This window comes from Scyliorhinus torazame, chromosome 16 (assembly GCF_047496885.1).
Source record: "Scyliorhinus torazame isolate Kashiwa2021f chromosome 16, sScyTor2.1, whole genome shotgun sequence".
Classification (NCBI taxonomy): Eukaryota; Metazoa; Chordata; class Chondrichthyes; order Carcharhiniformes; family Scyliorhinidae; genus Scyliorhinus; species Scyliorhinus torazame.
Genome location: NC_092722.1, coordinates 57446858 through 57461330, shown reverse-complemented (window position 1 = coordinate 57461330; position 14473 = coordinate 57446858). Strand labels below are relative to the sequence as shown.

General features: G+C 46.3%; 1 protein-coding gene across 24 annotated transcripts in view; it reads left to right on the top strand.

The window, feature by feature from the left end:
- The window catches only part of eif4g3b (eukaryotic translation initiation factor 4 gamma, 3b), a 480107-nt gene that overhangs the window by 398723 nt on the left and 66911 nt on the right, over positions 1-14473 (top strand). For all 24 annotated transcript variants that reach the window (XM_072478533.1, XM_072478532.1, XM_072478530.1 and 21 more), the window contains one exon: positions 13906-14010. In XM_072478533.1, coding sequence (XP_072334634.1) covers positions 13906-14010 — 105 coding nt within the window. The remainder of the gene's footprint in view (positions 1-13905; positions 14011-14473) is intronic.

Genomic DNA, 14473 nt, shown 5'->3' with positions numbered 1-14473 from the left:
TTAACAGCAAAGAAAAGACTTGAATTTATTGAGCACCTTTCTCCGACCACAGGATATCCTGACTTGCTTTGCAGCCAGTAAACTAGTGTTAGCCACTGTTGTAAATGTAGTAGCCAATTTGCACACAGTAAGGTCCTACTAAGAGCAATAATAAATGATCAGTAATCTGTATTGGGAATTGTTTGAGGGATAAATGTTTGACCAGGATACCAAGGAAAAAGCTCCTGCTCTCGTTTGAGGATAGTGCCTTAGGATCTTTTGCATCTATGTGGGCAGGCGAGCCCTCTATTAAACGTCACATTCAAAAGGCATCCTCAGTGCTGCACTGAGATGCCAGCCAGACAATGGGCTGAAGTTAGTAGAGTGAGACATGTCGTTATAGAATCCTGTAGCAAGATTAGTTCTGGAAGCAACATCCATAATGCCTTTGAAAATTAAAATTTAGGATAATGAGAATAAGCTCTTTCTGAAAGTTGTCAAATGAGCAACAGCTCTTCCTGTGCCGTAGGTGCTTAGATCCCAGGTGTGATCTAATGAAAATTGAACTGAACAATATTAACGCAGCAATTCCCTGGGGAATTAAGGTAGATTTATTTAGACTTGTATTTCAGTCGGGAACACACAGAACAATGTGGATTATGATGTTAAAACATGAGCATTGAATAATATCAGCCAGGTGGGTAACATTGTACACGTTTGCAGCTCATCGTCCCACCCAGCCAAAAACAATTTGATCCCCATCACAGCTAACTTCGTACTCCGGCTTAAAGTATCTCCATTAATGGCCCATGCAAGTTATGCACTTCAACAGTTCAAGAGGACAGTGCCCTTTTCTCTTCTCTGCCCTTGTCTTGCCACCGCATCCCAACAAAAATAATAGCTTGATTATGATATGAGCGAGTGCAACCACTGGAGGCAAATGGTGTGACTGTTGATTGATATTGGGATTTTAACTCTGATCTCTTGTTTGGCAGTTGGTATTCTTGCAATATAGTTGATGGACTGTCCGAGCGATCCTCAAGTTTGAAATGGTATTTGAAACTTATGTTGGGATCCACTTAAGGCAATTACTTTAATGTAACACAAGAGATAAAAGTTTGAGCTCTAGCCCATATCTATACCGCTGGCACATGCTATTTCCTTCTCTTCCCTCCCCCAAAATAATTCCAACGTCCTTGTGATGTTTAAGCTGCGAGGGCTCAGAGTCAGATATGATCAGTATATAATTTACAAGCTCTCCAGAATTACTCTAAAATTGGATAAACAGATGTGAAATAAATTGATGATCGAAAGCTCTGATCAAACCAGCCATGGGAAAAAGTGAAATAAATTGATTTTATCTATGACAATGCGTCACAAATGGAAATACTAACCAATGTGCTTCCAAGTATTGATTTACACTGTAAAAAAGCTGTTTTTTGGGAAGAAATTGAGATTCTTATGTTGAAGGGAATGAAGATTATTTCCCAAGGAGCCCACTGAGGCTCTTGGCTCTGAGTCAAGAGGTCATATGTTCCAAGTCTCCTCCCTGAAATTTGAGTACATGATCCAGGTTGACTGGATTATAGTGAAGTACTGAGAGAATGCTTCATTGTCAGAGCTACCGCCTTTCAGATGAAACAAACTGGGGACCGGCTATGTCCTTGGGCAGATGTAAGTGAAGCAGTGGCACCATGTGAAGGACAGCAAGAGTTTTGCTGTTGTATTCCATGATCAGTGGCACGAGAACAGATTACCCCATCATTTATCTCATTACTGCTGGTGAGACAACAGTAACTATTTTTGTTTTAAATATTTTTATTGAAATTTTTTAATACTGAACAAAATTATATAAAACAGTTCATTCAAGTTACAATGTAAAGAACACAAGCAAACAAGAACCCCAATTAACTCAACACTTCCAAGCTTAAACTAAACCCCATAACAGCTAACGATGACTAACTCTGTAACAAAGAAAATGAATGGCTGCCATCTTAGATAGAACCCTTCTACCGACCCCCAAATGGCGCATTTGACTTTCTCCAAATGTAAGAACAACATGAGGTCACCCAACCAAGCCGAGGCACTGGATGGAGCAGAAAATCCCCACCAAAGCAGAACTCGTCTCCAGGCTATTAATGAGGCAAAGGTGAGGACGTTGCCTTTACTCAGTCTGCAACACCGGCAAGTCTGATGCCCTGAAAATGGCCACCATGGACATGACTCCATGGACATTAAGCATCTCTGACATGGTGCTAAAGAAGGAGACCCTGAAGCTGACTAACGTGGGACAAGACCATAACATACGAGTGTGGTTAGCCAACCGCTGAGAACAAAGCACACCTGTCTTCCACCCCAGAGAAAAAAAATGTTCATCCTCGCCTTCATCAGGCAGCGCCGTGGCACAGTGGTTAGCACTGCTGCCTCACGGCGATGAGGTCCCAGGTTTGATCCCGGGTCTGGATTACTGTCGTGTGGAGTTTGCACATTCTCCCCGTGTTTGCGTGGGTTTTGCCCCCACAACCCAAAGATGTGCAGGGTAGATGGATTGGCCACGTTAAATTGCCCCTTAATTGTCAAAAAATGATTGGATACTCTAAATTTATTTTTTAAAAAGCAAAAGCTTTACGTGAAAAATCGCAAATCTGAAAGTATCTAAACAGATTGGCACCAGGAAGTTGAAATTTTTCCGACTGCTCCTTAAAGCTGCCAAACGTTCTCTCCACAAACAAATCCCTAAACGTATCCAAACCCTTCCCCTTCCATGACCTAATGGTAAAGTCTAAACCTGTTAGCAAAAAGAAGTGATTACCGCAGATGGGAACCAGCAAAAAACATGGAGCTAAGTTTCAAATGCTGCCTGAACCTCTTCCAGATTGTCAGGTTGGTCACCATTACCCGATTCGACGTAAATCTTGCAGGAGAGAATGGCTGTGATGCCGTTACTAAGGCACCAAGGATGGAATCTTTACAATAATTCACCTCCACTTGCCCCCCATATGGAAAACGGATCACTAAACCCAAGTACTTTCTCAATTTTGACTGCCCAATAAGGAAATAATAAATTTGGTAAAGTGAAACCTACGGAATGTCCTAAGGAGGTCCTTGGGGTCTTAGTCACCCAAATGAAAGAGGACACTAATTTGCGAATTCATCAAAGAAGGACTTGTGGAGAAAAGTGGGGAGACACTGAAAAAGAAATAAAAATCTCGGGAGCCCATTCATTTTAATGATCTGATTTTAATAGAAGCCTGCGTAAGTATAATGGGCAATGAACCCCGGGACAGGGTGTCATTAAACACATCTGATGCCGCCTCAACTGATGAATTAAAAGGTGACTGGCCTTCTCCCTGTTTTCATAAAATACACCCCTCGAACGTTGCAGCTGGCCCACCGCCTTACCGTTGATGATTCAAATTGTGCTGCAACTTTTTCCTGCAACGTTTTCCTGCTTGCCAGCAACTCCAGGGTTGAGGCAAGTGAGTATTGATGACCTATCTCAAGGATGGAGTCCAGCAGCCTCTGCCGCTCCGCTCTTGCAGACCTTTCCATGTGCGCTTTGTAGGAAATTATCTCTCTTCCCCCCTCCTCCTCCTCCTCCTCCTCCCCCCCCCCCCCCCCCCCCCCCCCCCCCATAACCACCTTAAGGGCTTACCACAGCATAGAAAGCGATATAAACTCACTTTTAATAATTTTAATATATTCCCCAATGCCGGTGGACATGCGTTTGCAAAATCTTTTGTCCGCTAACAATGCCATATCAAATCTCCATGGCGAACGTTGGGAGGGACCAGACTCCCGTTCCAAATCCACGAAATGTGGGCACGCTCTAAAATTGCAATCGCCGAGCAACCTGCCCTCTCCACCGAAGGGAGGAGAGACCTATCATAGAAAAGTCAATACGTGAGTACACCTGGGAGAAAAAAGAAAAATCTTTATCACCTGGGTGCAAAAAGCACCACGGATCTGCTCTCTCTTCCAACCCCCCCCCCCCAATCTGCTCCATGAAAACAAACCATGCCTTTGCCACCCCTGATGGAGTCAGAGATTTGGGCACAGGTCGATCCATCCTAGAATCCAGGACCCACTTTAAATCACCCCCCAAGATTAGCTGATGTGAACACAAATCAGGGATGGAGGCCAGCAGCGTGTTTAAAAAGACTTATATCATCCCAATTTGGAATGGAGACATCAACCAGGTGCCTGCCAGAGACCCACAAACAATAATATCTACCATTGGGATCCACCAAGATCTTAGAGGTAGAAAATTGAACCCGTTTATTGGTTGAAATTGCTGCTTCCTGGGCCCTAACATCAAAGCCTGAATGAATAACCTGTCCCGCCCACCCCTTCCGCAACCTTGTCTGGTCTCTGACCCGTAAATGAGTCTACTGCAGAAACACCACATCAGCATTAAAACTTTTTTAAAATATTTTTATTAAAGTTTGCATTTTTACACTCTACATCCAAAGAGAAAAAGAATGGATGAAGTGGTAACCGTCTACATGTTATACCTTTTCAGTACCCCCTCCCCTCCACCCCCTTTGCCTGCCTCCCTACTTCCCCTCTTCTGCTATTTCCAGCTCTTAGCCGAGGCCCTTTCTTTCACCCAAGGTAGTTTGTTTGGTGTTTGCCTTTTTCGTGTTGGGCCGTCTGATCCCCGTGCCGGTCTCTCTCTGGGCTTCCCCCTTGGTGTTTCAGCATTCAAGTTTTTTTTTTAAATTTAGAGTACCCAATTATTTTTTTTCCAATTAAAGGGCAATTTAGAGTGGCCAATCCACCTACCCTGCACATCTTTGGGTTGTGGGGGTGAGATAATATTTTAAAATGTGCCAACTCCTCATGAACAGTGACCCGGGCCGAGAACTAACCTGGGTCCTCAGCACAGCATTTAAATTTTAAGGTGAGCAAATACCCTCGATCTTTTCACTGGGCCATTCAACCCTGTGACATTCCAGGTGACCAAACAAATTGGCATCCCCCCAATCTCCAAATCTAGAGTCAGCCATTTCCACCAAGAGGGAGTTTCCAACAGTTACATAGAAAGTACAGCAACCAGGCCCACCCCAAGACGGCCGCCAAACCCACCAGCAAGACTAAACAAAAGAATAATCTGCAGTCACCGTCAGCAAGCTACCCCTGCCCCCCTCATTCCTCTCCCTCAAATACCGCACTCAAATATACATATAAGACAGCACGGCGAACAAAAACCACCAAAACCTACTTCTAGTAAATCTAACCCCAAACAGAACAAAAAAAACTAAGCTCATTGTCTAAAACAAAATAGGTGGCACAGTAGCACATTGGTTAACACTGTTGCTTCACAGCTCCAGGGACCTGGGTACAATTCCCGGCTTGGCCCACTGTCTGTGTGGAGTCTGCAAGTTCTCCCTGTGTCTGCATGGGTTTCCACCCACAAGCCTCGAAAGACGTGCTATTAGGTAATTTGGACATTCTGAATTCTTTCTCAGTGTACCCGAACAGGCGCTGGAATGTGGCTACCAGGGGATTTTCACAGTAACTTTGTTGCAGTGTTAATGTAAGCCTACTTGTGACACAGATTATTATTATTATTATTATTATTAATGAACGTCAGTCACCACCACCGACTCCCGTTAGCTAACTCTGGCTAAGGCTGCCGTCCAGAGTGAAGAAAAATGCTAACCGAAAACACACAAAGTATAAAACACTCTTAAAACATAGCACTCCAACATGGAACTATATATTTTCACAACAATTACAACAAATAAATCAACCCCCCCCCCCCCACCTTAGAATTAAAGCCCCCACCCAAGTCCAACTTGCGAAACATTCAATCCAGACAAGAACAAAGAAATGCAAACATGAACAAGGAACTCCCAACAACTCCCCATATCCACATTCCCACCTCGACATCCAGAACCGCCTCAACCTCAGTCAACCAGCACTTAGGGCAGCACGGTGGCGCAGTGGGTAACACTGCTGCCTCACGGCGCCGAGGTCCCAGGTTCGATCCCTGCTCTGGGTCACTGTCCGTGTGGAGTTTGCACATTCTCCCCGTGTTTGTGTGAGTTTCACCCCCACAACCCAAAGATGTGCAGGGTAGATGAATTGGCCATGCTAAATTGCCCCTTAATTGAAATAAATGAATTGGGTACTCTAAATTTTTTTAATTTAAATCAACCAGCACTTAGCCCATGCTTTTTTCCAAAGAATCTGCCTCCTCTGGTGCATCAAAAAAAAAACTTTTCCCTTCAAATATCGCTCTCAGCCATGCTGGGCACACCACCCCGAATTGGACTCCACTTGTACATGGCTTTGGCCTTTTTTTTTTTTAACGCATTTTATTCAAACTTGTATCAAAGTAGGTTACAGCAAATAAACACCCCGGGAAACATTCTTCCCAACAATCAACTATACAGTTTGTACAGATTTTTCTCCTTTTTCACCCACCCCCCTGCTACGAACAGCTCCTCAAACACGGTCACAAACATCCCCCACCTTTTCTCAAACTCCCCAGGTGAGCCCCTTAACTCATACTTTATCTTCTCTAACCGCAGGAAGTCATACAGGTCACCCAACCATGCTGCTACCCCCGGTGGCGATGCCGACCGCCACTCCAGCAAAATTTGTCGCCGTGCAATCAGAGAAGCGAAGGCCAAGACATCGGCTTTCCTCCCCTCCATGAACTCCGGCTTCTCAGAAACCCCAAAACCCCAAATATCGCCACCAAAGGGTCCGGGTCCACTCCCTCCTCCACTATCCTGGCTAAGACCGCGAACACACCCGCCCAGAATCTTCCCAATTTTTCACAACCCCAAAACATGTGCGCATGATTCACTGGCCCCTGCCCACACCTCTCTCTGATCTGCTACCCCCTGAAAGAACCCACTCATTCTGGCCCGAGTCATATACACCCTGTGCACCACCTTAAACTGTATCAGGCTCATCCTTGCACAAGAGGAGGTCCCGTTAATCCTTCGAAGTGCCTCACTCCATACTCCCAATTGATCTCCATTCCCAACTCCGCTTCCCATTTCTCCTTGATCTTCACCACCCGCTCGCCTCCCTGCTCCCCCAGCCACTTATATATATCCCCAATTCTTCCCTCCCCTTCCACATCCGGAAGCGGCAGTTACACCAGCAGGGTGTACCCTGGCAATCTAGGAAAAGTTTTCCAGACCTTTCGTGCAAAGTCCCTAACCTGTAGATACCTGAACTCACTACCCCTCAGCAGCTCTACCCTCTCCCTTAGCTCCTCCAGACTGGCGAACCCTTCCTCCAAATACAAATTCCCCCAACTTGACTAGCCGGACTTCCCTCCACCTCCTATATATACTGTCCATCCCACCTGGCTCAAACCCATGATTCTCGCACAGCGGCGTTAGCACCGACATCCCTTCCACCCTAAAATGCCTCCTCAGCTGATTCCATATCTTCACCTTGGACTGCACCACTGGGCTCCCTGAATACCTACTCGGAGCCATTGGCAATGCTGCCGTCACCATAGCCCTCAAACTAAACCCCTTACAAGATTCCTCCTCCATCCTAACCCACTCTACCCCTTCTCCTTCCCACCACCGCCGCCCTTGTCCACATTCGTCGCCCAATAATAATGAAGGAAGTTTGGCAACGCCAACCCCCCTGCTGCCAATGCCTCTGTAGCAGGGTCCACCCCATTTTCGCACCTTCCCCGCCCATACAAAGTCATTGATGATTGTGTCCACTTTCCGAAAAAAGGCCATTGGTATAAAGATCGGGAGAGCCTGAAAGATAAACAAGAACCTTGGCAGAATATTCATTTTCACCACTTGGACCCCCCCCCCCAACGTTACGTGCAGCGTATCCCACCTCTTAAGATCCTCCCTAGCCTCCTCCACCAGCTTCGTTAAGTTCCACTTATGGAGCCCCGTCCATTCCCTCACTACCTGAATCCCCAAGAACCTAAACTTATCCCTCGCTATCGTAAATGGCATCCCCCCTAAATTAGCCCGTTGTGCCAGCTCATTCACCGGGAATACCTCGCTTTTCCCTACATTCAGTTTGTATCCCGCGAACCCTCCAAACCTCCCAACAGGCCCATAATCCTTCCCATGCTCTCCAACGGATCAGAAACATACAGCAAGAGATCATCGGCATAGAGCGACACCTGATGCTCCCTCTGTCCCCTCATTATCCCCTACCACTCTGCCGACCCCCTGAGAGCCATCGCCAATGGCTCTATGGCCAGCGCAAACAGCAGCAGCGGGCACCATTGCCTCGTACCCCTGTGTAAGTTAAAGCTTCGTGAGCTCATATCATTCGTCCTCGCTCTTGGCGCCACATACAGCAACCGCACCCATGCCATAAATCTCGGCCCAAACCTTCCCAAAACTTTGAACACGTACCGCCACTCCACCCAATCAAATGCTTTCTCCGCGTCCATGGACACCACCACCTCCGGTACCAGAGCTCTTTTCCCCATACTCATATTGCACCCCTCTTGCCCTACGCAGTTGCCCTACCGCCCTCCCCGTTGTCAGCCAATCAAATTGACCCTGCAATTTTTTCCTCCTCGCCAATCCCTCCACGGTGGGCACCCTCGAATATTCCCTGTCCACCTCCACTATCTCGCTCACTAGACGGTCATGTTCCGCCCCCCTTTCCTTATTCGCACAAACCGTAAATGGGGTAATTCCTCCCCGGACCACTGCCTTCAGTGCTTCCGAAAAGAATGCCCGCCGACACCTCCCCATTCTGATTGAAATCCACATAATCGCCAACCGCACCTTATCACAAAAACCTCCATCCGCCAACAACCCCGGCCTCTGCTCTCGTCCCGTACTGAACCAAATATCCAGCCAGTGGGATGCATGGTCCGAGATAACTATCCCTGCATACTCTGCCCCCTCCACCCCAACCAAAATCTCCCGACTCACTACAAAGTAATCAATCCTCGAATACACCTTATAGACATGTGAAAAGAAGGAATACTCCCTTCCTCCAGGGTTCTGAAAGCGCTATGGATCCACCATACCCATCCTCTCCATAAACCCCCCCAGCACCCTTGCCATTCGTATCTACCCATCGACCTGGGGCTGGATCTGTACACCCTCGGCTCCAGGACACAGTTAAAATCTCCTCCCATGATCAACTGGTACGTGGCCAAATCCGGGATTGCTGCCAGCAACCCCCTCATAAAATCCACATTATCCCAATTTGGGGCATACACATTTACCAACACTACCGGTGCCCCTTCCAATACCCCACTCACTATCTCATATCTCCCACCTGGATCCCTCACCTCCTTCGCACTCACGAATCCCATTTTTTTGCTCATTAAAATCGCCGTACCCCTCGATTTCAAATCAAACTCCGAGTGAAAAACCTGCCCGACCCACCCCTTCCTTAACCTAACCTGGTCCTTCACACGGTGGAGGTGTGTCTCCTGCAAAAAGACAACCCCCACTTTCAAGCTCCTGAGGTGCGCGAACACCCGCACCTTTTAACTGGCCCATTCACGTTCCACGTTACCAGCATTACCGGAGGCTTGCACCTCCAACCCCCTCCACCGTCCGTCATCTTCCCCACTTAACTCCTGCCCCTTTACTTCTACTCTGCACCTAGCTCATCCCAGATGGCCCCTTTCTTCGCCCTTGATCATGTCATCTCTCACCCCCTGCCACGTCGCAGAAGTCCCCCTTCCCCTTTTCCCCCCTCCCCCTTCCCCCCGGCCACCCCTCTTGGCCTTCTCCCCCACCACCTCACTTCCGTTCACCAGCATAACCTGCTAGCGCGGCTGCCCTTGCCCATAGGCACAGCCTAATGACCTCCTCCTCCTCCTCCCCCCCCCCCCCCCCCCCCCCCCCCCCCCCCACACTCCTCAGCTCAAAGAAGAAGGCCTCCTGCTGGCCTCCTCCTCCTCCCCAACCAAAAATGGACTTCTCCTGAACTCCAGGTAGCCTTCTCCAAAAGCAAACAAACAGATGTTAAACACAAACAGTGCCATAAAACAGGAGGGGGGGGGGGGGGTGGGAACATCCATCCCCACATAAACTTTGCACCCCTACAACTCCTTACAATCTCAACATTGAACAGAACCCCCCCACCCCCCCACACACAAATAAAGGCGAAAATCCCCCAATCCCTACACCCACTTCAAACACACTCCCGACCATTACATAGTGCCAGCACCCCGGTTCCCAAGCATTGTCCACTCAGTTCTCCCCCAGTTTGTGCTCCTTAATGAAGTCTTCGGCCGCTTCTGTGTCTCGAAATAATACTCCCGGCCTCCGAACGTCACCCATAATTTCGCCGGGTAGAGCACCCCAAACCTTATCTGCCGCCGGTACAGCACCGCCTTGGCCTTGTTGAAACCTGCCCACCGTTTTGCCAACTCTGCTCCGATGTTCTGATAAATCCGGACGTTATTTCCCTCCCAGTCGCAGCTACGCTTCTCCCTGGCCGACCGTAGAAATTTCTCTTTCTCCACAAATTTATGGAGTCTCACGATCACTGCCCACGAACCTATGCACTTGGTCCACTTCAGGTGCCTTATCTAGCACCCCTTCTGCCACCAGCATCCTCAAGACGTACCTCGTGGCACTCATACCTTCCACTCCTTCAGGCAGGCCCATTATTCGCAGGTTCTGCCTTCTCGGGGCATTCTCCTGCTCCGCCACCTTTGTCCTCAGCATTTTACAAAGGTCTCCTAGGAGCCCCACCTCTGCCTCCAGAGCCACCACACGATCGCTGTGGTCCGAGATCACTCCTTCAAACTCTCAAATCTGTGACCCCTGCACCTCCAAACACCTCTCCATCCGCTCCAAAGTACTCTTCAGGGGGCCACAGCTTCTGCAATTGCCTTTGCATGATCCTCATGCATTTCTTTCCTCTGTTTATGGAATTCCTCCTTGATAAAAGTCATTGGTTCCTGTATCTGGGGCCTTACAGCTTACCCCTCCCCCGCCTGCATGCTGGAAGAGACTGTGAAGCACAAGACTGTTTCAACTTGCCAGCCAAACCTCTCACTGTTTTCTGCCGGTTCCGGTGATCAGAAAACATACCATTCCAGGGGTAAACTACTCTAACATTAACCTACGCCTTTTCATCACAATTCCACTCGGATCTGGAGCCCTTTTCTGCGACTTTGAACGGGAACAGCTCCCTATGTGACCAATCACTCCATGGTCACAAGCAGAAGTCAGCTTTGGCCTTCATGAACGCCACCTGCTTCCTTGCCAGCTCCGCTCTCACATCCTGATAAAGCCTGATGGTGTGGCATTCACATTTATAGTTGTGATGCTTCTTTGCCCATCTCAGGACCTGCTCTTTTTCCCAGAAGCTGTGAAACTTCACAATTACTGCTCACGGTGGTTCGTTGGGATGGGGCTTCTTTTGGAGTGTCCGGTGGGTGCATTATTCGCATCAACCATCAGAGACATCTCCGCTTCCAGCGAGACAGTCTGGTCACTGTGCCTCAAAAGCGTAACCTCCATGCTTTGTACCACAGCGCCATGCGCTTTTACTGTTCCATTGGTCTCCTCCAATGCCAACCGAATGGAAGCCTCTTCCATCGACTTGCGGAGGCCCCCCACACGTCACACCATTGCTGGTCAAATTCCACCACCAAGGTACCGGTAAGCATCTCGGCCGTTAGTGGAGTGGCTGGAGTCACAGAAGCTGCCTCTGCCATTTTCTCCACCGACAAGCCTCCGATTCAGTCGGCAAACCTCTGCTTTCAAGGTTTTTCCCATTGGTCCTCCTGGGCATTTCCTTGATGTAGGTATGTTATTCCATTACACGAGTGGGTTTTTAAACAAAAATACCCCAGAAACTGGGCAAAAGGGGCTAAAAGAACAGTACCCTAGTGGGAGCCACCTCATGGACGTCATTTCCCTTCAAAACACCACCAGAAGTCAACAGTAACTCATTTTGAACCATACGTTTTTTTTCGTTTCTTCTGAATAACAATAACGACCGTCATTTGTATCAAATAAAATGTGCAGTAACCACTTGGGGCTAGCATGATAACTGGAAGCCGCATACCCTAATACACATTCTCATACATGCTGTTGAAGTTATACAGTAACAAATGTTGATGTGTTTCATTTGGATTATGGTATTTTTGACTCCTGTACAGATTTTGTCTGCATTAGATATTCTTTCAGGTTTGTCCCTATGTCTTGCACACAGGAGTGCACTCCTACTGACAATAGTGTGGCCTAAGCATGTGATTAAGACTGAATAGTGTGTCTTTCACACTGCTTTTATCTGCTCAATGTGACTAATGGTGTCCCATGTGAATTTGTGTTGGTGTCTTAACCATTAACTCTATTTATTAATGAACTAATTGAAGAGATATAAAGCCTCACATCCAATTTGCTGATGACAAATATAGGCATTATAAGCAGTGTAGATGGAAACTAATATAGATGGGCAAAACTGGCAAATGGATTTCATTATAAAATTTATTTGGCCCTAAAAAGAATAGAACAGGGTACTTTCTAAATAGTGAAGATCCAAAGAATCCTGGAGGTCCAAGTATATAGATCATTTCAAAATTTTATGAATCGGTGCAGAAAAAAATCAAAAAGGCAAATGGCATGCTAACCCTGATACCTAGAAGACCGGAGTACATGGGGTAGAAATCATGAGTGTACACACCTAGTGTGCTGTGTTCAGTTCTGGACACCACACCTCAGCAAGGAATATAGGATTAAGAAGGATTTACCAGAATTATACCTGAACTCCCAAGTGTTATATTACAAGGAGAGACTATCCAAACTAATTCTCTGAAATTTTGGAAATTAGAGGGTGGTTTGGTTAAAGCTTTCAAACTATTAATGGGAGCAGATAAGGTAGATAAAGAGAAATTACTTGTGCTGATTGTTGAGCCTAGAACGAGGGGACATAGTCCAAAAATTAGAGCCGGGCCTTTAACGGAGTCAAATTAGGAAACATTTCGACAAACAGACGGTGGTGAAAGTTTGGATCGCTCTTTAGCAATTTGGAAGTGGATTGATGCTCTGACCACCTTGCTTGTCAATGGCCGGAGAGTCTTCAGCTCTTCAATTCCATTCAGCTGGGTTTGCTGGGGAAATCCGTTTGATGGTATAATAGCGTGGGTGTATAGTGAAAGCACCATTTTTCAGTGAAAGGATAGTTCTTGTTCAGGTCCTCACATGTACTGATATTTTCCATCCTTGAAATGTGCTGGCAGCATGCTAATTGGTCCTTCATTCATCGCCTTGTATTCTGAAACTGAGGCGACACTCCAACTTGCCACGGTTTAAGGGGCAATAAGACTTTGATCTATAAATATGGCTTCTGTGCTTGAATGGAGTTCCAAATTTGATGCTTTTGTTGTGGTCACGATTATCCTCTTGTGTCTGGAAGCAATTTTATACAATCGGGTTATGTCCTGTTTTACTAAAAGCAGGAAGGAAAGCGACTGGCATTTTAATAATTGTTGCAACTCAAAGGTCATTGATGTAGAAAGTGGCATTTAAAATGTTTAATGCTTTACGGTTGCATTGTAGTAGCAAATAGGGCCATCTAGTGGATACAATGAACAGTACCACCCAGGTGCTTTTGAAACTGGGAAAATCCCTAAATTTATTACACGTCTTAGACGCTAGCCATAACTCAGCGGTTCTTGCTCTGTCTACCTCTGATACATTAGGGTTTATTTCTGCTTGTAGCATAACGATTGTTGTTGATTTATTGAATTCCTGAATAAATTGCTGTGAAACAGAACTCTGGGCATTTGTTAAGCTCAAGGATAATTTGCTTTACTTTCAAATAATATCCATCTGTCTTTTGCATTGCTCTTGATGTCCTCAAATTTTATTTTAATGGCTGCAAGTGCTAAAGTAAAACCTTTACTGTTTATAAATGCTCAAGAAAATGTTCCACAAAGACTAGCAATGAAAACCTGATTTTTAAGAATGTGACTGTTCCTTTCAGCCTCGCATGGACCAGTATTTCAACCAAATGGAAAAGATAGTGAAAGAAAGGAAAACATCTTCTAGAATACGTTTTATGGTCCAAGATGTGATAGATGTGAGAATGGTATGTAGTCCATTTCTTTTCCTGTGTCTTTACTGTTAAATTACTTACGTACAATTTTACTAACTTAAGTTGATCGGACATTTCTAATTAAATGTTACAAGAGTACCTACCTTCTGCTGCACTAAATTGCAGTTATTTGTTGATGACCTATCTGAAATGTTGGCCTCATCGCTAGCAGGACCAATGCTTGTCCATATCTAAAATGTTCCATAATGTTTCGGACTTCGAGAAATTGAGAGGTTTTTTTTTACTTCTGTAACGGTGTTGAGCTTGGGCTGCAGGCATTTCTTCCAAATGAACAAGTTACTCGCTGAGAATCTCGTGTGTTTACACAGTAAACTGTTGTTCCTCCTGTCTTTCCTTTCCCTCCAAAATGCCCAGACTGGTGAGTAAAGCTGCCAGAGCAGACCTCTTTAAGAAGTATGCTACCCAAACTGTCTATAATTGTGAGAGGGTTAAAAAT